This window comes from Rhineura floridana, chromosome 7 (genome assembly GCF_030035675.1).
Source record: "Rhineura floridana isolate rRhiFlo1 chromosome 7, rRhiFlo1.hap2, whole genome shotgun sequence".
NCBI lineage: Eukaryota > Metazoa > Chordata > Lepidosauria > Squamata > Rhineuridae > Rhineura > Rhineura floridana.
In genome coordinates, this window is record NC_084486.1 from 55,167,316 (window position 1) to 55,194,403 (window position 27,088).

Below are 27,088 nucleotides of genomic sequence, written 5' to 3' on the forward strand. Positions count from 1 at the left end.
TAATTCAATATATTTACTTGGAAGCAAGTCTCATAACATTCAGTGGGTCTTGCCCTCAAATAAATGTGGGATTGCATGCTTAGGCAGCAGTTCTGCACATATCTGGGTATACATTCCATTGAATTCAATGGGGCTAGGCAGACATTTATGTGATTGCACTATTCACTCTCTTTAATTTGCATATTGGTGTAATTTCTTTCCTACTTTATTTTTCTTTTATTATAATAAATGGACAAACCATTTGATTGGTTGAATCATTTCTAATTACCCATACTAAAGAAGGAGGCAGCAAGAGAGAGACTTTGTTGATGAAGTAGCTTTCTGGATTTCCATCCATTTTTTTGGAAATAAAAATTCTTTGTGGTTACCAGAAATTGGACTGGAAGTTTTATAGATCATATTACAGAATATTATAATTTGGGGAGAATGCAAATGGCTAATACAATATCAAAATCACTACTATAATATGAAGAGTGACAATTTGATGCCTCTAGAGCTACTAACACCATGCAATAGCCATTTTAGTATAATTTAAGAGTGGAATTGTATAATGCAATTATTGATGGCAAGAAGGTAATATGTTAGGACTCATATTGCTTTACTGGGTAATGGAATTTATTAGCTGAAAGATTTTAACATCTTCCATTTCAGCTGAACAATTTAGAACCCTTTGAGAATAAAATCATGTTTATGCCCAATGGCTGAAAGTTTCTAATCAGGTGCAAATGTAGTTAGTTGGCTTCAGGTTGGTTTTGCTACTGAGAATCAGATCACTTCTGAAAGTTTCTAAAATAGATGTTATAGGAACTGTGATATATTTAAATCATTTATTTGATAGAAACTTTCTGCATAGTTAGTAAGCTGGGCCCACAACCCTTTATGCAGCAGAATGCAGACATAACTTGTCTGTTAGAACTGATAGTTGAAAGAATAAAGAAACGTAAGGTTTATTTCTACAAAGAGGTAAAGTCATACATGGTAAAGAAGCCATGTGGCTTGCACTCAAGGTGCCATCATTAACTGGCTGAGAACAAATGAGAGGAAGGGAAGGGAGAAAGGGGAGGAGCAAAGCCTGCAAAAACAACAAATACTTTAGAGGAAGAATCAGCAGAGGGAAGAATAGATTACCTTTATGTCTATTCTCCCCCCCCCACTAGTTCAGGTCACTTGTAACATGCATTGTTGCTTTACTCCTAACACCCCTCCTCAACAATGTGTGTTCATGTCCACAAGATTCATCTTCTCTCACACATGTTGGAAGTCATCTCTGGGAAGAGGCTTAGTGAGAATATCTGCAATCATGCTTCCTGTTGGGCAATATTCCATCTCAATAAGCCCTTTTTCATGCATGTCTCTGAACAGTGGTATTCCACATCAATGTGCTTGGGATGTGCACTGTTCCTTTCGGTCTATGAGACCTTTATGTAGCTTTGGTTGCCTTCCAGGATCTGTATGGGCCATCTATTCCTACATCCCCCAATAACCGACATAGCCATTTCTGTTCCTGGCCTGGACAGCAGACTACTTCTTCAGCTAACTGCTCTGCTTCCATAGAAGAACAAGTTCCATTGGTGGATTTGCAATCTGCTGTGTCTCAGGCTGAATCTGCATCTGTGTCAACTATTAGTCTGGGACTATTGGTGGCCTGTAACTTCAGTTTCAGATTTAACATAATATCTTTAAATATATGGCCACTCTCTTTATAGCTATCCAATTTCTTTCCCTTGGTGAGTTGGTCTTTCTACACAGTATTCCTATTGCTATGCCTATTTCTAGTCTCACTATGGTTGCCAATTACAAGTTTAATATAGATGTCCTGTATTTGTCACTCTTTGGAAGGAGTTTACTGTTCTCATCCCCCTTTAAATAATTTGTCTCCATGGATATGGCCACTGGATTGGCATCCTTGAGTCTTAGGTACTCTAGAATTTCATAGAATTTCTGGCTGAGGAAATAGTGTCCATCTTCTTCTCTTTCTATTTCAATCCCGAGATAGTGGGTGATGTCTTTAGTTGCTTCATCTCTACCTCTCAATTCAGATGATGTACACTCTCCTCATGGTCAGTTTCATCTTCATAACTCAAAAGTAGATCATTGACATATATTAGTATATAGGTCAGTCTGTTATTTCTGTATTGTGCATATAGACAAGGATCAGCTTTACCTTGCTTGAACCCTTCTCTGATGAGCATCTGATTCAGTTTCTGATTCCATGCTCTTGTGGCTGGTTTTAGTCCATATATATTATTCTGAAGTTTTCACACAAGTGGTTTGTTTCCTGAATTTTGAAACCCAGGAAGTTGTTTGATGTAGATTTCCTTCTTAATTTCTCCATGTAACAAAGGTCTTTACATCTAAGTGTTCAACATGCATCTTTCTTGATTCTGCCACACTTAAAAGTGTCCTTATAGTTGTATACTTTACTACAGGAGCAAATGTTTCATTGTAGTGCTCCCCATATTTCTGGGAATAGCCCTCGGCTAGTAGTCTCTTTTTGTATCTCTGGATCTCCCCTTCTGCATTTTGCTTTGCTTCAAAAACTCATTTATACCCCACAGACCTTTTGCCTGCTGTGTAATTTGATCCAGTAGCTAATGTATCTCACTCGTCTCTCTGCTTCCTTCTTAAAGTGTGCTAAGACCAGTTTATAGTATGGGTCTGCCTTGGCATCAACAGAGTATGCCTGTGGTATGGATGACAGCAAAATTGCAATTTTCTGTTCATTATCCAATTTCCCTCCTGAGGCATGCAATTGATCCACAAGACTCAATAACTTTTCTATATGTTTCAAGGGGTCCTTCCCCATCCCCCACCCCGTAATTGAGCAGAAAACAAATCTTGGTAAATCTGAATCTGATCTTGCATTCCAGGTGTTTCATATAGATTTTACAAAGCTGAGAACATCTCTCTAGCAGTTCCTTCATTCTTCACATGTATAAGCTATGAGTCAGCCAATTAATAGACCTTTTGCCTTATGGTCTTTTAAGTCCCATCCTGCAATGTTCTCAGTTTTTTGTGTAGGTCTTTCTGTCCTCAAAACTTGCAGGAGTCCCTCATCATCCAACTGGGTCTCAACTCTGTACAGCTATACATGGAAATTATGTGGTACCAGTCTTGGGATCAATGTTTGTCCATTAATACCTGCCTGCACCATATATGCAGAAATAGCTTGTCTGTCATGACTGATAGTTGAAAGAATAAAGAATCTTAAGGTTTATTACCACAAAGAGGTAAAGCCATACACAATGAAGCAGCCATGCGGTTTGCACTCACAGAGCCATCACTAACTAATTGAGGAGAAAAGATAGGAATGGAAGGGGAGGAGCAAAGCCTGCAAAAGCAATAAATACTTTAGAGGAGGAATCACCAGACAAAACAATATATTGCCTTTCTATGTATCACCCCACACTGGTTCAGGTCACTTATAACATCTGTTGGTGCCTTATTCCCAACACTAATTTACATAGCATAAATATAATACAACAAATGGACATTTTAATCACCCTGAAAACAACTCTTACACTATGCAAATGGATTTAAATGAAATGGATTGCCCATATGAATGGAGCCTCTGTTTAGCACACTCAGCAAGTTCAAATCTTGTTAGCCGTCTTGTTAGTTCACTCCTGCATAGGAAAGTAACAAGCAGAAAGAATATTAAAAGGGAAAGATAGAGGTTCTTGTTTCAAATGGTTTGGCAAGGATAAATAGGCAAGCAAGTAACAAGTTTGTTAAATCACTACTTCAGGCTAAGTCCTTCCTTTATTTATTCCAGGCTTAGCTATTTCTCTTCATCCTTTCCTAACTAAGATTATAGTAAGCACAGTGGGTAATAGGCATACCAGGTAATCCCTTTAAGGCAGTAGTTTCCAAACTTTTTTCCCCAGGGACCACTTGAAAATAAGGGTCTTGGCAGACCACTTAATGACTTTTCTGCCTGCTGTACCAATTGTAATGTGCTGTGCTAGATGCAGTACGTTTTTTAATTATATTTTGATTGCTGCTTTTATTTCTTTTGTTGCATTTTATTGTATTACCATTTCCATTCCATAGAATTCAAATTGTAATCCCATAAAATACAATACAAGAAATAAACAAAGCAATAAAATACAATTAAAAATCAATACAAATATTTAATGCAGACATGCCATGGACCACCTGAATGAAGCTTGTGGACCATTGGTGATCCATGAACCACAGTTTGGGAACTCCTGCTTTAAGGGAACTTTGTAAAAATATCAAAATCCTTATCACTTCACTGCCTTTGACTCGTAGAACTGTAGAATTGGAAGGGGCTTATAAGGCCATTGAATCCAACCCCCTGCTGAGTGCAGAATTCCAACCTGAAGCCAGTAGGAAGTAGGAAATATATACAGCAAATGTCTTGTAAAGGTGTATCCTGCCCAAAGGCTCCTAGAATAGGATAATGTGTAAATTTTTCCATAAATCAAAAATTGGTACAACTACACCACACAACTTCAGAGCTTTCACACAATCTAGAAGATGAGAACTGACTCTGTCCTATTTGAAGCAGGAAGGGAGTTTTCCTCCAGATAAAATGAATCAGTCAATAGAGCTTAAATGTCCAAGTAAGGGCTATCTCCCAGTAAAACAATTTTAGCATTTTAGTAGTCTGACATCTCCGTTCCATTGAAGTCATCCTTTGTGCAGCCTCTCTCAGTCTGGTGCCCTTCAGATGTTTGGGACTATAACTTCCCTGCCAGCATGGCCAGTGGTCAAAAATGATAGTTGTAGTCCAAGATATGTAAAGGGCACCAGGTTGGGAAAGTCTGATTTAATGACTCAAAAGAATGGGGTTTTCCCAAAGTCTGGAGGAAAATCTGCTCATGTGATCATTGATGAAGAACATGCTAGCTGGGTATATAATATTTAAACTTGGCCAATAAAATACAAGTATAGTGTGTAAGTGGCGGTAACGCAACCGAAAGCTCTGCTCAAGGCCAAAGTTTGATTCCAACGGAAGGAGGAAGTCGAATCTCCAGTAAAAGGGGCCGAGGTCCACTCAGCTTTCCATCCATCCGTGGTCGGTAAAATGAGTACCTGGCATATGCTGGGGGGTTAAGAAAGGCCGGGGAAGGAACTGGCAATCCCATCCCATATATACGGTCTGCCTAGTAAACGTTGCAAGACGTCACCCTAAGAGTTGGAAACGACTCGCACTACAAGTGCGGGGACACCTTTACTTTATAGTGCGTATAACAAGTTACTGTTTTTATTTAGCTAGCTCCTGCTGAGTTTGTAAAGATAATTGAACATTAAAAATGTATTCCATCCTGCATATTTCTTACATTATTTAAGACTGGAAGATCCTCAGAATGCTGGGCTAAACAAGGTCGAAGAGAAAAATGTGAAAGCATCAGAAGATCAGATTATACTCCCATTGGAAGAACGTATTAGCCATTTCCGAGATATGCTTCTGGAAAGAGGGGTAAGAAATAAGGTTGGATTGGCTTGATTCCAGCAAATCATGAGAACATGATATAAACTCAGGATTTGTAACAGCATGTTGCAACAATCTCATGATTCCTACTGCTCCTAGAAATACTTTTTAATATTGCTTTCTTATCAACATTTATTTCTGTTGAATGCTGCTATGTTACTGCCATTTGTTGTACAAAAGACTAGGTGATGTAAAGGACACAGTATGAATATGATTTGTGCCCAGAGAGTTTACAATCTTTTGTATTAACTGATCCTAGGCATGCTTGTTTACTGTGTTTCTGTCTTTGAATAGCAGCTCAGGTACCCAATGGAAACATGTTTAATTATATTCAGTTACACAAAAAAAACTCAGTCTCTGTCATTTAGACTTGATTAACTAAGCCTATGTCCTATGTTTTACGTGCTTTTAATATGATTCGAAGAGCATGTTCTGTTCATTATAAGGAAGCACAATAAATAAGACAGGTTGGAACAAAACAATCCAACCTGTAATGGGCTGTATAATTATTTGAAAATCATGCTATTGCCTATTTACTTTTACTATCCTTTGTGTTTCAGTGGGATTGATAACGTTTTATTAACTTCAGCACTTTTGGTGGCATCTGGTAGTAGTGTCCTGCAAAAGATGTCTGCTTATGCAATCTTCCCCTTCCTCTCCTCCACCTGCAGCTCCCCAAAATCTACTCCATAGGATTGCAGAATCATCTGGAGCAGATTGGGGGTACAGGGAGAGGGAAGAAACATTTTTTGCATCTGCTGGCACAACGTTAAATCTTGAGCTTTGAATATTTTTCATATCCTTTAGGCTGAACGCTTGAGATTCCCAACATGTTTGACTAAAATTTCTCCCCTGGGTTGGGAGGCTACTTGGAGCAAGATTCAATATCAGTGTAATCTATTTGGCTTCCTTGAGATTACCCCCAGTATCAGTTATATATTAGGCTAACTTCAGGCAAAGTCACAACTGTGTGGGTGTCTCTTCACTATGGTATGATCCCATGCAGTTGTGGACTGTATGCAATTGATAGATCCACATGGGTAGGAACAATAATCACTGCGTCTTTATCATGCAGACATCTCTCTCCATTCTGGCTGAATGATGATTGGTTGGAAAAGAACCTTGTGATCAGCCCCACCCATGTAGATGCATCATTCACACACATCTCACAGCCACAGGGGAAGCAGCATCCACACCACCGTCGCTATATGTAAAGGTGGGGGCTTAGAAAGATATTGTTAAGATATAAGAAACTAGCTTATGTTGAAATTAATTTGAGAGTCTCACACCAATCTTCAGAGTACTTTTTCCTTGTACTCACAGATAGCTTTGAAGATCAAGCTTAGAGATTCATTCCATATAATCTGAAATGTTAGGTTTTTTTAAAAAAACTGTTTTACCAGATTTTCTATATACATGTTCATATTTGGAATTCAATTTTTGCCACAATGGAAAATAGCAACATTTTGCTCTAGAAATTGAAATCTGTACTGTGGTAAAAAAAATAGTGAATAAGCAGAGATAAAGGACATGTGAAAGACAGAGGGTGAAACTGAAGTAAGATTCCATGTTAGTCTGTTGTGTCAAAAATAGGCATGACTCATGCAACACTTCAAAGCAATCCATTTATTACGCTTTAAGGTTTCTTTGGCCAGAATCCACCTCATCAAATGCATTGTCTTCTGAAGTTGACAGATAGATACAGATATGGATACAGACAAAGAGGGAGGATTATTAGAGTGAGGTCAGGAGTCCCAGCCATGCAAGAGATGCACATGCCTCACAACTATGCAATCAAGATCCAGTGAACATCTAGCCTGATGAAGAGTTCTGGAGAACTTGAAAGCTTAGTCCTTGTTTCATGACACTTTCGTTGGTCCTAATAACGGTTTTGCCTTACTGTAGTTTTGGGATTTTGTTCATATGGATCAACTTGACTACTCCTAAGTGCTAATGAATAGACAAAACAGGATGAATTATATACTGAGGAATTTTCTACAGTAATTTTATATTGTTTTTATGTGAACTGCTTAGAGGTTTTCGATTATTAAGCTGTATATAAACCTGTTAAATAAAAATAGTGAGCTAGCACCTCCAGTTTCTGTTCTGCATAACCCTGCTCTAGTCAGAAATCTGAAGTCTTGATTCACATGGGTTTGCCAGTAACAAGTATTCAGATGGCCATTACAAAAATAAGAAAATGACTGAAAGCTGAATAAAAAATGCATTTGGGGAATAAGATAGCTGTTGAATAAAGAATGCTGGTTAAATGGGAGGAAGGGGAGTTCGCACTGAAATAGCTATAGGTGTGTGAATGAAAAGAATGTATCTCATTGATTTCTGATTCGTTTTCTGTTTAGGGTGATCGTTCCTTCAAACCTCCTAATAAAATGTCATCTTGGGGTTTGGCTGTTGCTGATTACTGAATCATACATTTTCCTTTCTGGTTCTGTAGTTCTCACAGCTAGTTCTCCTTTCAATCCTAACTCTTCTGATTAATAAGTTAATGCTGTTGTTTGTGACATTTTTGTGTTGTTCCATTTTTTCGCTCAGAAATTGAATCCTGGTTAATTCCAAAACCTTCAGAAAATTGTTTTATATATATTTCATTTGTATATTCCTTCAGGTCTCTGCATTTTCCACATGGGAAAAGGAGTTACACAAAATAGTATTTGATCCACGCTATCTTCTGTTGAACTCAGAAGAACGTAAACAGGTGAGTTCAAAGTTTCATAACAATGCATGCTTCTTTTTAGTTCAAAGTCTTCAAACCAATTCACATGTTACTTTTAAGAAACAGATACACAAAGTACCTGAAATAAATATGGCATACAAGTGAAAATCAGAAAATGATTGGGTCCTTGCTTGCATGTTGTAAACATAAACTAAGGGAAAGGGACCACCTTTCAGGAAGAGGCAAACTAATAATAGCAAGGAAATCTGGCCGTTTATGCATGCATGTGGCATTCACAGTGGCCAAAATCTGTTTACAGGTGTTCATTATGTGTAAAATGAATGTATGAATGGATAAGGATAGCATTATGGAGGCAGGCGTGCCCCCAACCTACAGGTATTCATTAGAATAACCATAGAAAGCCACAGCACATGGCTCTCTAAAGATGTTCTAATGAGTGTGCATAGGTTAGAGGCACAGCCTGCCACCAAATACCACTCCACCTATTCACGCATTAATTTTATCCCCAACAAAAGTCTGTGAGAAACTAGAAGAACAGCTCTATTTTGCAGGTTAGGTCCTTCTTATAGCCAAAGCAAAAAAGTAAATAATCCTTTAAATAGTGTCACTTACTGGTGGGTCAGAATCTTTACCCAAACTCTTATTTTGAATTGCTGACAATAATCGCCTTCTTTTTAGCCTAGTGACTGTCTGTTAGATTCCAGCAGTTGAAAGCATCATACTTGGATGGGGAAAAAAGGTTTTGCTCCCGTAACAAGGAAATAAAGAGGTGTGACACACTTGAAGTTGGGTGAAAACTTGGGCCACGTGTATTAAACTTAATAAACTTTATTCAAACTAACCAACCATCTGCAGTGTGACCGTGTGGGAACGATGAATCTAAATCCTTAGGGAGGAGGCAGAAAGCTGACTTAATGGCGCACTTCCCCATGAGAGCACCTAGTCCACAACATCGAACTATGGGCAAGGCTCTGTCAAAGGAAGTGTAGTGTGCCAAACAAAGGTGGTCCAGGATAGCGTCATTGACTGACTGCCCTTTAGGATAGGACAAATGGTGAATAAGGCAGTACTGCCCTGCAGCTTTCTTAGGTACTATCCACAAAGGGGAAATTCTCAGGTTGGGTACCAGTAGGGCAAGGAAAGAACCCAGGACCCCTCCCTCCCTGACTTCCTTGTCTATCTTCTCTTGCACCACCACCTCCAAGCCCAATACTGACTTCAAATTCTGAGAGAAAAAATATTAACTGTCCCCAATGACAGGAATTCTGAAGCCACAAGTAAAACCTTCCTTAATATAAATAGCATCCTCATGCTTAGGGTAAAACTACAATAACTGGCTGAGCTCCAGTAGTTTAATTGAGCTGGGCCACTTTACCCAATCCTTGGGCACCAGCACTGGGCTTTTTACCCCGCTGTGGGATTTGGAAGCTCCAGAGCCAGGAACAACCTGAAAAGAATGCGGCCCTCTACAAATGGAGCATTCGTGCCTAAACTTACAAGTGTTTCTCCCACATGAACCTTTGGCACTGAATTCCCAGCGGAGCAGGCAGGGTAGAACCCTTTGCCCCTCAACCCCATGGGAAGGTATGCCAGCTGAGGGCTTTAAAACGAAGTGCCCGCTGTTGGACCTATCCCCTTGAATAGGTTGAGCCGCAGCCTTGAACTGCAACCAGAGCTCGGGCTTCTCCCTGTCCCATTTCAATCCCAGGTCCACTGCCACCCGCATACGAAAGGATTCATTGTACCCAAGCCAGGCAGGCCCCGTGTATTCTGTGTACACCCTAAATATAATGTCAAGGTACTTGACCAGAACACTAGACCTCAGTGGTTTCTTTTGCAGGACCACCCCTACAAAGATTAGAAAACCAGCCGGCCGCCCCAGGTTCTCTCCACCTTGTTTTTCTTAATCTTATTGTTAACCTTGTATTCCACCATAGCACTTTCTTTCTGCTCTGGCTCCCAATACAAAAGGGAAAAGACATCAACATATTCCCCTTTCCAGATATGATCCTTGGTACTAGGGAGCAGGCACATAGCCAGAGGAGAAGTCTCTCAAAAAGGCATAGCTCCCTCCTTCATTGATGCCAGAGGATCTGACACATGCTGACTAACCCCACTAGCCTGCCAGTCCTGCCTACAGGCCTCACCGATGGGTTGCTGAGTAGGGGAATCCCCGTGATTAACCCCATAAGGACCTGGAAATGCACAAAATGGTGACCCATATGGCCAATCCTGCCTTAAACACCAAGGAACACCCCATGCAGTTGCAGGCCACCCTGTCTAACTCAAATTATGTGCTGATGTGCATGCTCACCAGAACCCCAGTCCAGAAAAGTTGCTGGCTTCTCGGCAGGCACAGGCAAAGACTCTTCCATGTCTACAACAAGTGCCCCCACCACTGCAGAACTAGAAGATCCCTCGATGGATGCAAGGCGATCCAGAATATCATGCAGAGCATTAGCATGTGATTCCTTATGTTCACTGTTCCTTGTAAGTCCCTTTGTTCTTTTCTTAGGCACCGATTCTCTCTGTTTTTCTGCCATTCAAGGGACTCAAGTCAAACCAATATCATTGCCATATCAGGACCAACACCGTTTGAAGAATTAGAATCAGTAGACAGGGTGGGGGCATTTGGAAGGCTGTGTAGCCACCTTAGCCTTGCCCTTAGGTCTACCCCTGCCTTTCTTGGGAGGCACTGTAAAAAAAAAAGTATATATACTTTTATATACACTGGCTGCCCATTTGCTACCGGGACAAGCTCATGGTTCTAAGCACAAAGATTAACTAAGCACATAGAAGAACAAGCTTTGCTGCAGTAGAGCCAGCATGGCTTCTGCAAAGGAAAGTCCTGTCTCAGTAACCTATTAGAATTCTTTGAGAGTGTCAACAAGCATATAGATAGAGGTGATCCAGTGGACATAGTGTACTTAGACTTTCAAAAAGCGTTTGACAAGGTACCTCACCAAAGACTTCTGAGGAAGCTTAGCAGTCATGGAATAAGAGGAGCGGTTGGTTAAGAAGCAGAAAGCAGAGAGTAGGAATAAACGGACAGTTCTCCCAATGGAGGGCTGTAGAAAGTGGAGTCCCTCAAGGATCAGTATTGGGACCTGTACTTTTCAACTTGTTCATTAATGACCTAGAATTAGGAGTGAGCAGTTTGCTGACCACACTAAATTGTTCAAAGTTGTTAAAACAAAAAGGGATTGCGAAGAACTCCAAAAAGACCTCTCCAAACTGAGTGAATGGGCGGAAAAATGGCAAATGCAATTCAATATAAACAAGTGTAAAATTATGCATATTGGAGCAAAAAATCTGAATTTCACATATACGCTCATGGTCTGAACTGGCGGTGACAGACCAGGAGAGAGACCTCGGGGTTGTAGTGGACAGCACGATGAAAATGTCGACCCAGTGTGCGGCAGCTGTGAAAAAGGCAAATTCCATGCTAGCGATAATTAGGAAAGGTATTGAAAATAAAACAGCCGATATCATAATGCCGTTGTATAAATCTATGGTGCGGCCGCATTTGGAATACTGTGTACAGTTCTGGTCGCCTCATCTCAAAAAGGATATTATAGAGTTGGAAAAGGTTCAGAAGAGGGCAACCAGAATGATCAAGGGGATGGAGCGACTCAAGATTGCAGCATTTGGGGCTTTTTAGTTTAGAGAAAAGGCGGGTCAGAGGAGACATGATAGAAGTGTATAAAATTATGCATGGCATTGAGAAAGTGGATAGAGAAAAGTTCTTCTCCCTCTCTCATAATACTAGAACTCGTGGACATTGAAAGAAGCTGAATGTTGGAAGATTCAGGACAGACAAAAGGAAGTACTTCTTTACTCAGCGCATAGTTAAACTATGGAATTTGCTCCCACAAGATGCAGTAATGGCCACCAGTTTGGATGGCTTTAAAAGAAGATTAGACAATTCATGGAGGACAGGGCTATCAATGGCTACTAGCCATGATGGCTGTGCTGTGCCACCCTAGTCAGAGGCAGCATGCTTCTGAAAACCAGTTGCCGGAAGCCTCAGGAGGGGAGAGTGTTCTTGCACTCGGGTCCTGCTTGCAGGCTTCCCCCAGGCACCTGGTTGGCCACTGTGAGAACAGGATGCTGGACCAGATGGGCCACTGGCCTGATCCAGCAGGCTCTTCTTATGTTCTTACGTTCTTATGTTCTAGTTTTGGTGTACAAAGCCCTATACAGCTTGGGACCAGGATACCTGAAAGAATATATTATCCCTTATATACCCAGGCGATCACTGCGCTCTGCAGGTGAGGGCCTCCTGCAGATACCATCTTATCAGGAGGTCCATTATGCACAACATAGGAAATAAACCTTTAGTGTGGTGGCACCTACCCTTTGGAACTCCCTCCCCTTAAATATTAGACAGGCACCACCTCTGTTATCTTTTCGGCGCCTATTGAACACTTTCCTCTTTCAACAAGCCTTTTAAGTTGTGACCTATCTCAGTCTGCATCTGTGTTGGAATTGCTTTTTAATATGTTCTTAAACTTTCTTTTTAAAAATGTTTTTAATCTTAGAAGATGTTTTCATAGCTTTTTTAAAGTAACATTTTTGAAGATGCTTTAATGTGTTTTATGATGTTTTAATATTTTTGTGCTTTTATGTGCCACCCTGGGCTCCTGTTGGGAGGAAGGGTGGGATATAAATAAATAACAATAACAATAACAATAATAATATATTTATATAAAATCACACACACACCCAAAACCCAAAACCAAGTTAGAAGTCCCAAGAAAAAGGGTGGGAAAATAGGCTCTGCTCCAACACAGTTCAAAGGCCAAAGAAAGAGGGTGGGCAAATAGGCCCTACCTCCAATGTTAGGTAGTAATCCCAAGAAACGGGGGGGGAATAGGCTGTACCCCCAATGCAAGCCGATAGCTTGCAGACTCAGGCCTAGACTCAGGCCTTGTCCCCAGCACCTATATGGGGGGGAACCAGAATATCACCCCCAGTCCACTGAGGCCTCCTCCAACCTTGGGCCTCATAGGCCCAACTGTTGCCACTCAACACCAGTTGCTCCCGCAGGCCTGACAGGCCAAAGCAGAGCCAGCACCAACCACTACTGCGGCCAGATCTCTACTGCAGCTGCTCCCAACCACCGTGTCAGCCGCCATTGTCTCTAGCTGCTCCCTCTCTGCTCACTGCCACTGCTGCCTCTAGCTGCTCCCTTGCCACTCGATTGTTGGGCTGCAGGTAAGTGGCGAAAGAGGCTGGAAAGGGAGTGGAGCAGGCTTTAAAAGGTCTGCAACCCATCCCTGCCCCCAAGCAATGTAGTGTGCATGTTAAGCACACTATGTGGCTGAAGGCATGCCAGGTTTTGTCCTGGCCCAACCGCAAAACCTGCTGTCCCTGGTGCTCTTTCAGAACCCGGGGGCTGAACAGGGATACTCCCATGCATGAAATATCAAACAGAAAAACAGATTAATGAAAACATATTGCAAGTTGACATTTATGGGAGTTTCTCAGCAAACCGGGCCTGGATCCAAAGGTAGTATTCCTCTTAGAAAAGGAGTCTTTCTGTGAGAAGTTTTCTTCCATAAGTGGAAGGACACCGTTGAATTTAGCCATCTCCTTTGTAATGAATCCATTGTGTGTGCATATGAAGTTTCTGTGCACGTATAAAGTTTCTATGGGAATTCCATCTCCTGACATGTAAGCAAACGTGAGGAGAAGCGGTGACACAGTCCAAAATCCCACCTCCACCAGCATGCCATCTCTACACAGTTTAGAAAATCGGAAACAGAACCTCCTCTGCTTGTGAAGGTCCCTGCATGATTTAAAACCCTAACTGCATAGAGATTCTAAATCATTCAAGGAGCCTCCATGGGTATAGCAGGCTTCCTGCTTCAGACTTTTGCCCTCAAACTCATGAGAAGGCTGAACGCTCTGAATAGTGTTTGTATTAAGAACATAAGAAGAGCCTGCTGGATCAAGCCAATGGCCCATCTAGTCCAGCATCCTGTTCTCACAGAGGCCAACAGTGACCAGTTGCACATGGGAAACCCACAAGCAGGACCTGAGTGCAAAGAGCACTCTCCCCTCCTGAAGTTTCCAGCAACTGGTATTTGGAAACATACTACCTCCACCTATGGAGGCAGAGCATGTTGTGGTGAGCCATGTCTAAAATGTGTTTGCTTTCCGGAAAGAATGGTTATGGTTTTTAGGGTAAGCTCATAATTGAGAATTTAAAATGGGAACCTAATAATACTCTCAGAAGATTTTATATAAGAAGGGGAACATTGTATTCCCTATCAGTGATTTAAGCAAGGGCACAGTCTAGACCTTGCCTAGTCAATCAAGCTTTATTGTGCCTTTAATTTATCATGCATGTACATGTTATAGTAAAATTACTTAATGAACCATCAATAAAGCTTATACTATAGATATTATCTTTGGAACATTGGTGACATTGGCCTCATTTGTAGAATATATTATGTACTTGAGGAAAATGACTATGAAAAGCAATTTTCAGCTCTTGTGTTCATACTAGTGAAAGGGGGGGAATCTAATATCAAAGAAAAATTTTTTATTAAGTGTTAAAAATGTCCTTGTTGTGGTCAACTGCAAAGATTAATGTATATCATGGGATTAATCTCCTCACCTTTAGAAAGCCCTACTTCAAATAGGCACTATGCAAGAAGTTAAAATTAGAAATGTATGAAAGCCAGAAGAGAGATTCCATGGCTAAACCCTCATGCCTGAATTAGGATGCTAGATTAATGGGAAATCTAGTGTCAAGGTTGTGTTTCATTAGAATATGGGTGGTGGGCGGCCTTCTGGAAGCTGTTTCAGCCAGTCGGCAAATTATGTACAAAAAGGTAATAGAATGAGACATTAGAATTCTGTTTCGTGCTCTGGATTCCATGTAGAGGATAGTCTTCTTTGGACTTTGTTGAGCTAAAAGGGAACAGTGGAGCTGTAGGAATGTGTGTTTGATTCACCCTTTGCCCAATGTCATAGAGATTCTCCAGGTTCTTCACCTAATGTAAGTAGGAGCCTCTTATATCAGGGTTCTCACTCATGTGTGGAGTCATCATGGTAGCGATGGGCTCTGTTTCCACAGTAATTGGATTTGCCATCAGATTATCCATTATTTCTGATATTCTCTGTCTTTGCAAAGAGGATTTAGAAGTGCCAACACTCCATGGCAGTTTTCCAATTTGTTCTTTTTGATCTGCTTTGAAATCATTGATAGTGTGAGTTTAATGTTTATTGTTCTTAACTTTCTATGTCAGCTGTTGGAATGTGTATTCCCTTTCACATGTCAATGAGTGTATTGGGCAGCCGGAGGGGGCTGTTGCAATCTGTTAAATGACATTTGTCGAGTCTGCAATGGGATAGGTAGAGAACAAAGGAGAGAGCGAGAGAGAGAGATCTCCAAGGATCTCAGCTTCATTCCAGAGTGATGGGACTAGAAGTGTTCCGAGATCTGAGACAGTCAGCTTCAAAAAGGGAAAGAGGCCAGCAGTTGCCTCTCTCCTAAGGAGATAGCAAAGGGAAGGATCACCCAAGCCTGTCTGCCTCCCTCCCTCCTGACACACATGAATGGTGAAGACCGGCTTTTGAACACCTGTGTGGCTTGCCCATTTCCAGGCAGGTGGAAGATTGGCTCCTGCTTGCCCATTCATGTAACCTGCTAAGCTAAGGGTGCCTCACTTGCTTTCCCCCTCTCCCTCCTCAGCCCATGTGTGTGCTAGTGATGGGCTCAGTTTCCACTGCAATTTAATTGCAGGGGTAAGGGTTTTTCAATGAATATCTTAGGAAACTGACAGACAGAAAGCAGGAGGGGGAAGATACTGACTTGATGATGTGCAATTATCTGCTTAATTTGTACTTGAAGAGGAATGTAAACAGGCAATCATTACAGAGTTCAGAATAAAGATCGATACCAGTGGAGTCTCGTGAATAAATAGCAATTATAATATTGATAATTCTGCACAATAATAATAATAATATTGGAGCAGATTGGAAAAAGGATAAGATAACAAAGGAAAAATGAACTGGATCATTAACAACCACCAGGGAGGCACACTTAAAAATGAAACATAAAAAAGGAGATGATTCCATCCCTACTCCATGGATACAAAAAGCACCGTGTTGCAGAGGATCACTTACATCATGTGAGGGGCCTGGAGAATCTGTGCAACCTTGGAGGCATGGCTAAAGTACTTCAGGGTTTGGGCTAAACTCTGCTGTATCTGGGCTCCCTCTTAGCTTGATAACACCTGAGCAGAGCTGATCATATTTTTAAGTAGAGGGATGTTTGGCAAATTATGTGCTGTATTATTGATGTGCCCTCTTTCCTTAAGTAAATAAGGCCTTTGAAAAGGGCAGGTTTATCACTTCATCTGTTAGAAGGTCCTGTCAATTAGTAGAAAATAATCTATTCTCATATTATCTCTTGCTTGTATGAAAGGCCTGCAAGTCAGATTTTGAAATTTCACAAGAATTTGTCTGCTAACAGAGCAAACAACTAAGCACAGTTCTCTTGAGACTTTTCTGAGGAATGTGCTTCTTTTGATTAAATACAAATCCCGCTGCTGCTTTTTCAGCTTGCAATTGTTTATTGATCATGATGTCCCAACAGACTGCTATCATCACTACTCATAATGATGCTACAGACCTGATAGCCAAAGGATAAACAAATGGGCGAACTTTTTGTCTAGAAATAGCATTGCGTTTAGGGGTTTGGATGCTGGGATAATATGAGTCATTTATTAATTTTAACTTAATGTGGTCATTTATTTTTTACCTCATGAAGAACTCTTTCCTGCAACTATTAAAATGAGCCTCTTATATTATTATTTGACAGTCTCAAGAAGAGTAGAAAGTAAAGTACATTGATGTGTCGATGTTTTAAAAGAAACTGAGATGGATTCAGTAAAAATAATTAAAAGAAATCTTGGCTCTACTGTTCAGCAAATATTCAGTTTATTGTTATTCTCAGAACAGAATGGCTCTGATCCGATTGTGTGTGCATAGTCCAGTCAAAGAATCATACATGTGCTGATTAGTTGTTTTGCAGGGAGGGCTGACTGGGGGCAAATTCAGCTTCCTGCACCATCCTTTTCCTCAAAAGCTAACTAGTGCAAGTACAATGTATTTGCAAAGGCTAAATGGGCACCCTAGCTGCTGGATTGGGAAATACTTGTGCAGCACCTGTTTCCATATGTCGTTCCCCATTCAGAAAGGGATACTTGTGCTAAAGCCTGCTTTCATGTGCCTATCACTCCTAGTTAGATTGGGATACCTAATTTGTATTAAATCTAAATTTGAGATTAGCAATAGTTGTTTATCCCTAAATTTTAACATTAATTCTTCATCAGTCATGTTGAGCTACATTTTTGAGATTCCTGTTTGGCATCATCCTGGGCTCCTGCTGTGAGGAAGGGCAGGATATAAATCAAATAATAAATAAATAAATAAATAAATCTACCTTTTTCTCCCTAAAATTTGCATCATTAGATGAACACATGTAGCTGTCTTATACTCAGAGCTTGGAAGATTACTTTAAAAAGTATAAATTACAGTTACAGCTATATGGCCCAAAAAAGTAGTAATTACCGTTACAATTACAATTGCTCTAAAAGTAACTGATTACTTTTTTCTCAAAAGTAATCACTACAGTTACATTTCAGTTACTTTTAAAAAAACTGCCTACAAGGTGCTGGCCTTGGCTGCTGCACATTTAAGTAGCCTAAAACAACATACACATACAGAGGTGGTAGAATAATTCTTTTTATCCATAAAATAGCAATGGTGGTATCTCTGCTTAAGGGAGGTGGGGAGGGAGGCAGAGGCCACTAAGATCTTTGCATGTCAAATCAAGTGCACTCCCCCCCCAGTCAGCAAGCATAATCTCTCTCACTTAACCACCTCCTGAACCCAACCCTGACACCAAGGAGCACTCACCCAAGCAAACATTTTCCCCTGAGATGCAAAAAAGTTAAAATACTGCAAATGCAGCACAGTAGCCAGAGAGGGTGATGGAGGCCATTTTGTGTGCCAAATGCAAACACACACACACACACACACACACACACATCATCTTTAACCTCCACAGTTCTTCATCTCCATTCTGCTGCTGCCTCCTTCTCCTCCTTTATCCATGTTTTTGCCCTCCGGCTCCTTTTTTCCTCCACTCCATTTTTTTTAAACAATTGTTTTCTCCACTCCACCCCGTCTCACTCTCCACCTCCTCCCTTGTCACCTCCTACCCACCCACAGACCATGATGATAATGAAAGTTAAAGAGGAAAGCACAAAAGCAGGACTACAGGTGAACATCAAAAAGACTAAAATAATGACAACAAAAGATTTATGTAACTTTAAAGTTGACAACGAGGACATTGAACTTGTCAAGGATTATCAATATCTCAGCACAGTCATTAACCAAAATGGAGACAATAGTCAAGAAATTAGAAAAAGGCTAGGACTGGGGAGGGCAGCTATGAGAGAACTAGAAAAGATCCTCAAATGCAAAGATGTATCACTGAACACTAAAGTCAGGATCATTCAGACCATGGTATTCCAGATCTCTATGTATGGATGTGAAAACTGGACAGTGAAAAAAGTGGATAAGAGAAAAATCAACTCATTTGTAATGTGGTGTTGGAGGAGAGTTTTGCAGAGACTGCAAAAAAGACAAATAATTGGGTGTTAGAACAAATTAAACCAGAACTATCATTAGAAGCTAAAATAATGAAACTGAAGTTATCATACCTTGAACACATAATGAGAAGACATGATTCACTAGAAAAGACAATAATGCTGGGAAAAACAGAAGGGAGTAGAAAAAGAGGAAGGCCAAACAAGAGATGGATTGATTCCATAAAGGAAGCCACAGGCTGAACTTACAAGATCTGAACAGGGTGGTTTATAACAGATGTTATTGGAGGTCACTGATTCATAGGTCACCATAAGTCGTAATCAACTTTAAGGCACATAACAACAAATGTGTTGTCATTCATGCATAGGCACTCCTTCCTATCCTAGTCCATTCCATTCTGTCTCATAGTTTGAGAGCTTTCAAAAGCAAAATGCCACATTAAAATTCAAAAATAAAAACTATCAAATACAGATTTTAAATAGGGATGGGAGATAAATTTGTTCAGTTTGCATTTTAAAGCAAACCTACCTAATCTGCACTTCTTGAATCAATAAGCAAACAGAAACACAACTATTCTTCAAAAATTAGCATTTCTCTAAATTTTGTGATGCGGTACTCCAACCAAAAAGTCTACACAGAAATGCATAGATTAGCAAACATAATGAGCAAAACTACATTATATTAAAGGAAAATGATTGTAAAATGTGTATATTAAGAGAAAGCTGCACAAAAATGTATATGAATTCACAAATTAATGTGGAAATGGAGTGGATTGAAGGCTGGAAACTGAGAAACTGAGAGAAGCTGAAACAGATTCATTCTCCCCTAGGTCCAAGAGCTGCCTTTCCATTTCAAAAGCACACGCACACACACAGAGGTAACAGCTACTCCAAGTGGCTAAAAGCCTAGTGGCTGTTTGTGTGAGCATTCCAAATGTGGCCACAAGTGCCCCTGAGAGTGATGATATGCCATCCTCCCAGGAACTGATATGCCAACTTTTTGAGAGACTCAGCCCCTCTTTTCTCTAGAAATAAAGCCCTGCTTAAATGATCATCATTTTTTAAGGAGTAAACATTTAGGTATTCAACGCTGAAAAAAGCATCCTTATAAACATGGCACAGTTTTTTTAAAAAAATAGTTAAAATCTGATAGAAAAAGTAAATACCATTCTGCCTGACATTGATGGTAAAGTCTTAAATGCTTATATTTTCAAAGGCTGGCAAACATCTACAGTGAAGTTATGAATCTATGCTATGTTATGAAGTTATGTTACTTCTTGAGGGGGTGATAGCTGGTAACGTACTGGGGTTCTTAAAAAGAACTCATAAAACTCAAGTGCATTAGAAGTGTAACATAAACACAAATGTAGTTGTGCTGATTGGTCCATAAGAAAGAAATGGCAAAATCCACAGTTGGGCAATATCTTCATTAGAAATATTAATGGCTATTGGCCAAAAAATGCACCATAATTAGCCAAATATGATTAAAATATGTTGGCTGAACCATGCCCCACAGATGAATTTCAAAGGTCATTAAAGATCCTTCTTCAGAGCATTGTAATTTATCAACTTACCTTAATATAGGGGGGTGGCAGCAGGCGAGGAGAGAGAGGCAGCAGCAGGCGCTAGGGGGGAGAAGCGGCGGCAGTAGGTGCGAGGGGGGAGAGGTGGCGGCAGGCATAGGGGGAGAGGTGGCGGCAGGCATGAGGGGGAGGCAGCAATAGGTGCAGGGGGAGGGAACAGGCGTGAGAGAGGAGGAGGTGCAAGGTGGGGAGGTGGCAGGCATGAGGGGGGAGGCGGTAGGTGCAAGGGGGAGAGGCGGCAGCAGGCACAAGGGGGGAGGCAGTGATAGGCACAAGGGGGGAGGCAGTAGCAGGTGTGAGGGGGGAGGTGACAGGTGTGAGGGGGGAGGCAACAGGCACGAGGGGGGAGGTGGCAACAGGTGTGAGGGGGAGGCAACAGGTGCTGGGGGAGGTGGCAACAGGTGTGAGGGGGAGGCAACAGGTGCTGGGGGGAGGTGTCGGGCACAAGGGGGAGGTGTCAGGCACGAGTGGGAGCAGCAGGATGAGCAGGGGGCATGCACACATACACACACCATTGTCACTCACCTCAGCTCTTCATCTCCATTCTGCTTCTGCCTTCTCCTCCTTCATCCTTGCTCTCTGGTGTGGTCTGGATCTCCACTTCCTCCCTTCTGCCTCCTAACACAGAGCACGAGTGAAGAGCGATGCTGCACAGAAGCCCAGTGCAAGGCACATGTCTTTTTTCCACCAATCACAGGAGCAGAAGACTTCCCCTGCTCCCCCCCAAGTAACATCCTAAATTAACGCCGGAAACGTTACCGTTGCTGCTAAAAAATAGGGAAAGTAGTAGTCATTCTATTACTAGCAAAATGTAATGAAGTTACCAGCTTGTTACTTTAAAAAGTAATGAATTACAAGTAACTCGTTATTTGTAACGAGTTACTTCCAAGGTCTGCTTATACTGAGTCAGACCACTGGTCCACTTAGTTCTATAATGTCTAAAGTGACTGGCAGCAGCTTTCCAGAGTTCCAGACAGGAATCATTTCCAGCCTTACATAGAAATGCCAGGGATTGAACCTGGGACCTTCTGCATGCAAAGCATGTGCTGTATCACTGATCTATGATCCTTCACAGTCAAGTTAGAATTTAAATGCCAGCCCTCAAATTATTCCACTTGCAATTGTGCTCACTCACGTCACTTCAATGTATCTTGCAATGAGTCTTCTAGACCAATGCTTTTTTCAATTTGTTATGCAAGTGCATAAATCGAGCAAGTCATGAATCATGGTGATGCAATTAGCCAGGAAGGTGCTTCGTTAGCCTTCAGCCTGTGGTTCAGTCCCAACAGTCTCGTGTTATTTAACATCCAATTAGCTACAACATTCAGCTACATGCTATACTAAGCATAGATTGTGACTCCAATGCTGTCCAAAGAGCCTAGAGTTTACATTTGTTAGAACAACCGATAAGCTACTCCTATTCCATCTTTGCACAGAAAACCAGTTATTCTGGAACTAAGTGGATCAGAATTGGATTGTGGATTGAACTTTCTCTTGTTTTATTGGTATTTCTTCTCATCGCACACATCAATTACCGTGAAAAGGTCAAAGTAGATTAACAATGATTACCCTACAGATATAAAAGGAATAATATCATAAGCCTTAGGGAACATGCACTATGAGTACTAAGGCACACAGAAGTAAAATGGGCTTTGTGAAAGCAATTTTCCTTTGTAGTCTGATATTACCTGTCAAATCAGTTACTGTTAGATGTGGTCAAGAAGTACAGCATTGCTTCATTTACGTATCTACCAGTCCCTTAATAAACATATGAAATGGAGTCAAACATTAGTTCATTGAACCCAGTACTGTACCACCTAACTGACAGCAGCTATTCAATGTCTGCTGCAAAGGTTTTTCCCAAGCCCTTCTACCTAGATTAGATTTACCAGGAATTGAAGTAGGGATGTGTAACTTTTTTTAAAAAAAGTTTAGTTGTTCCATTTGTTTTCATTATCGAAAGCTTCGTTCCTTTTGTTTTCCATGTTAGAACTGTGTTTTTTCATCACAGCTTTTCAACCTTTTTTCCATTCCAATTTGTGTTGGTTTCCATTGCTTTCAGTAAGAATTACAGCTTCTCTTCTGCTCGTTAACTTCCATGGTTTCAATCCTATTAGCATGACATGGTTAGGCATCCTGCTCTACGCACGCACGCACACACGCACGCACACACACACTTCCCATGGATGACATCTGGCAAAGTTCAGAAAGGTAGATCAAAAGGGATCCCATTTTATAAGCAATTTAAAAGAATATGGTGGACGCACAGCCTAATTCCTACCTAAAATGAACAGAGGAGCACCAAATGGGCAGACCTGAGCCCTAGACCAAACAAGCAAAATTTTCAAGGACCTAGGAATGGTCAGACAGATAGACCTGTGTGACAGGCTTTAAGCAGCAGACTTTACCAGGGCAGCAGAAGCATGACCAGGCAGGCAGAGTTGGGCACCAGGCTAAAGTGCCAGACTTATGAAAGGGCACAAAAAGTAGCATCATAGCTTTTATGTAGATTCTTGAAGGTATGCTTGGGGCACAAGTGTGTTTGGGAGAGAGAGAAAGGCAGAGCGTTGCCCCCTGCTCTGCAACTCACTAGACCAATGGTTCCCAAACTTTTCTTCCCATTGACCACTTGAAAATGGCTCTGGGTCTTCGTAAATCACCTAATGATTTTTCTGCCTTTTGTAGCAACTGTAGTACGCTGTGTTAGATGCTGTATCGTGTTTAATTTTATTTTATTGCTTCTTTTTATTTTATATTGCATTTTGTTGTACTGCAATTTGGTTTCCATACAATTCAAATTATAATACAGTAAAATATAAGAAGCAATTAAAATGCAATTAATAACCAACGTGATGGATGCGTCATCTTCCATCTTCAACAGTAAACCCCCAGACATGGAGTCGACTACCTGAATGAAGCTCATAAACAAACCACTCCCAAAATTCAGTGAGACAATTCCTTTCATGTCATCAAACCAGAAATGCACAGGTGTGTGTGTGAGTGTGTGTGAGAGAGAGGACTTTGGCCCCAGTATTTCAATTTTCAAATGCTACACCAAGTCCCCAAACGCATGCTAAGAAAGTAGCATCAGATTGTAAGACTGTAGTCTCCTCCCCCCCTCCCCACTGAATAAAGACATGAGACTTCATAAATGGAATTAGGGGTCATAGCTTTATTTAACATACCTTCAAGGTGCAAATAAACTAAATTTAAACCAGTGCATGTAGGCAAGGGTCTAAAGGGTCTAGTTGGTATAACCACTTCCTTCTGGCTCTGTTGAGGCTTATATTCCCCAGCTGAAGCAAGACACAGGCTAGCTGACTGACTGGTGTGTGTCTTTTTTTGTCTGCCCACTCTGAAAGTGAACTGAGAGGGTCCTGTAAACAGAAAATATTAAATCAAATTAGTAAGTAAAGCTGAAGGAACAGACACATGACCTGAATTTCAAATGCTAAACAGAACTATTAAGTTCCTCCAAATTCCTCCCTGAGCCGTTGAGTGACTGGAGATTTCTGGATGGAAAGGAGACTTATTAGAGAGGCTGTTGGATGGATACGTTGGACAGTTACAGAGTCAAATCAATTTCCCCCTGCTTTTTTCTCCCAGTCCCCATCCACTGAAGGAAAGAAAAAAAGATGAAGAAAACACAAAATGGTACCAAACACATAGCTGTTTATTTGGGACCTTTGGGTTCAGCTTGTGCCAAATGGACTGAAAGAGTCTCGTTCATCCCATTTTTTGAACTCATTCCAAATGCACATCCCAAATACAACTCGGGAGTTTGTCCAAACAAAATAACTGAAGACCTTTTCCTTGAAACCTTCCCTGATCTAACTCCCAGATGGTGGTGTGAAATTGTTGAGTTTTAATAAGCCTTTCAAAGTGTTGATTCAACTGCTGCTGATCAATGGCTTAGTGGAGGGAAAACAGAAGGGAGTGTAGCTTTGAGACTTTTTTCAGAGCAAAAGCACAGACATCTGCCAGGGTAATTATGAATTCTCCTTGCTCTCACAAACAAATGAAGTGATAATGAGACTTTCAAGTTTGTGACATATTAGCATAGAAGAACTTACAGAATGGGAAAAAAAACCCAAACAGAGGTTGGATACTTTCCTTTTCTTGGATAGGTTCCTACTTCACACTAGCAGTTTAAACAGCAACACTGCTTACAAGATTGTTGCTTTTCTGTTTAAATGCTAAAGGTTGCATTACAGGTGGTTGGATGAAGATATTCTGTTAAAGCTCAATGTGTTTTATAAGTTGAGCTGATGCAGTCAAAAATAAGCACCACTGAGTTCAATGAAGCTTACTCCCAGGACACTGCATTGTATTCATGCTAATCATAATAAATTAGTAGTAAAGCTAATCATAATAAATTGGTTAATATATGGACAATCCTGGGGGCTATATGGGCTGTCATAATGAGCTCCTGCACTTCAACATTTACCGCTATACCACTGCTGTTGATAAAGAACCACAAACAAAATTGGACGAGGATATCATCTAGTAATTTACCTTTAAGATGCTCTGATGCCAGACCCCATTCCCCAAGGCTTGAAAGGAAATTTCACCATGAAGTGATTTAACAGATAACTGATTTAATAATGTTATGTGATCTTTTTCTACTGTTTCTCTACTAAAGATATTTGAGCAGTTTGTCAAGACCAGAATAAGAGAAGAATACAAGGAAAAGAAAAATAAGTTACTGCTAGCCAAAGAGGAGTTTAAGAAGCTGCTGGAGGAATCTAAATTATCACCACGGTATGGAGCTACTTTCTGACACTTATTTTATCTGAGAACCTTCTAAATGAAGATGCTGACTAGAAGTGGGTTATACTCGGGTGACCTAGAAATCTACACAGAGCTGAATGTGGACATGTCGTTTCACATTTAGAGCACCAGGTACAAGGCAGCAAGTCCTGCTGCTACAGGCAGAGTTGAGAAAGCTCTGTTACAGTGAACAGTTGTTGCACAACAGCTGTGCTTGAACCCTGAATCAGAAACTAAGGTGTGGTCTGCACATGCAACAAAATGAGGTGGTAAAGTTCCAACTCAGATGGTCAAGTGGAATATTCCTCTGCAGAAGAGACAATGCAATTTTTAAATGCTTCCTCCACCAGGTTAAAAAAAAACCCCACAAACCCTCCCTTCCAGAATCATTTTTTTTCTGGAATGATGCCTATGGAGAGCAGCTTCATCCATACTCATGCAAAAAGTAATCTGCAAAATGCTAACAAGCTGGTCTCTTTGCTAAACCTGTGTGAGCAGTATCCTAGTTTGCCTGAAATCCAATTGTGTGTGTGTGTGGGGGGGGTGTTTTTGAGCATTTGACATAAAGGGTGGTAGCTCAGTGGTAGAGCACATGCTTTGTGTGCAAAAGATCCCAGGTTCAATCCCTGGTGTCTCCAGGTAAGGCTCGGAAAAACTCCTGCCTGACACCTTGGAGAGCTACTACTAATCAGTGTCAGCAATACTGAGCTAAATGGACCAGTGGGCTGACTTGGTATAAGGCTGCTTCCCATGCTCCTGTTTCATTGATTCCTCTGTGGTCCCCTTCCTCCCAAAGAAAAAAGCCCTACTTTAGGGAAGGGAGGGGGTAGTAGGTGGCAGAAAGTTCTCTTTGCTGAGGAAGAAGCCTCCCAATGAGCATCAGAGGGGATTTGTCATTTTCTAAATACAGTTTCCTAAGCTCCTAACACCTCTGTTGATGACATAACAGTGCTCTCCAGGCGATGGAGGAGGTAGGAAAGCCAGGGACATTTCCCCCCTCTCATTCCCAGCTGCTTCCCATTCTCAGCCTCCCACTAAGGAGGTTTAGGGGGAATGAGTTTGGGAGCTTGTGAGTGATTGCCAAAGGAGGTTGGGTGCCTCACTAGGAGGGAGTTGGAGAATGGTAACAAGTGGCACTCTGTTGCACTCCAGATTGTGGCACTTGAAATACAGCAGGCTAAGATTTGATAGGGGCTTGGAAATAATTGAAAAGAGCTTGGTTACATGATCCAAATTAAGTATCAACCTCGGGGGGGGGGTTGCCCATCATCATTAATTTATGGAACCTCAAAATCCCACTACTGTGACCCTTCTAGGACTAGGCCAAATGCCCCAAGTCATTTCATGGCATCATTTATAAGTCATGAAATTCTGAGGGAAAAACTGGTGGCTGCAACAAAAAGGCAGCTACCCTGCTGGTAGCCACTATTTTTGTGGCAACCACCTTCCCCTGCTGCCCCAGAATACATCTCGGGCAGCCATCCACCAGCTGGAGCTCCAGAGCTCCAGTGAGCTGTCCCCCCTCCCTGCAATTCAGGCTGAGCTTTTCATACTCTGAAAATTTCTGTTCAGTGCTAGTCTTTTCCATCTCTCCTTTCTACTTCTTAATTAAGTTCCCAAATTAATTATGGAGGAAAATCTAAACTTTATGACCAGTATCATATCTGTATATTAAATATGTACATAATGTGCATAATTTATAATGAATATAGCATTTGATGTCTGTAGTCACACAATTTTCATATTTTAGTGCATTAAGTATCAGAACGCGTTAAGTATCCGAGCCAGTATGTTGATTGAGTCCTAATTCATAGTCATATGATAAAATTGCTGATCTGATCCGCAGCTATTATCTCATTGTATGAAATAACCTGAACAGTTAAAAATCTATTGCAGTAGTGTATTTTGCTTTTGACTAAGAGATCCAATTGCAGATGTGATTAGTGTT

General features: G+C 41.0%; 1 protein-coding gene across 1 annotated transcript in view; it reads left to right on the top strand.

Annotated features, from left to right (window-relative positions):
* TCERG1L (transcription elongation regulator 1 like) overlaps window positions 1–27,088 on the top strand; it is a 273,068-nt gene that overhangs the window by 232,136 nt on the left and 13,844 nt on the right. Inside the window, exons 10-12 of the mRNA XM_061634363.1 lie at window positions 5,320–5,449; window positions 8,088–8,177; window positions 25,013–25,131. Of these exons, the coding sequence (XP_061490347.1) occupies window positions 5,320–5,449; window positions 8,088–8,177; window positions 25,013–25,131 (339 nt within the window). The remainder of the gene's footprint in view (window positions 1–5,319; window positions 5,450–8,087; window positions 8,178–25,012; window positions 25,132–27,088) is intronic.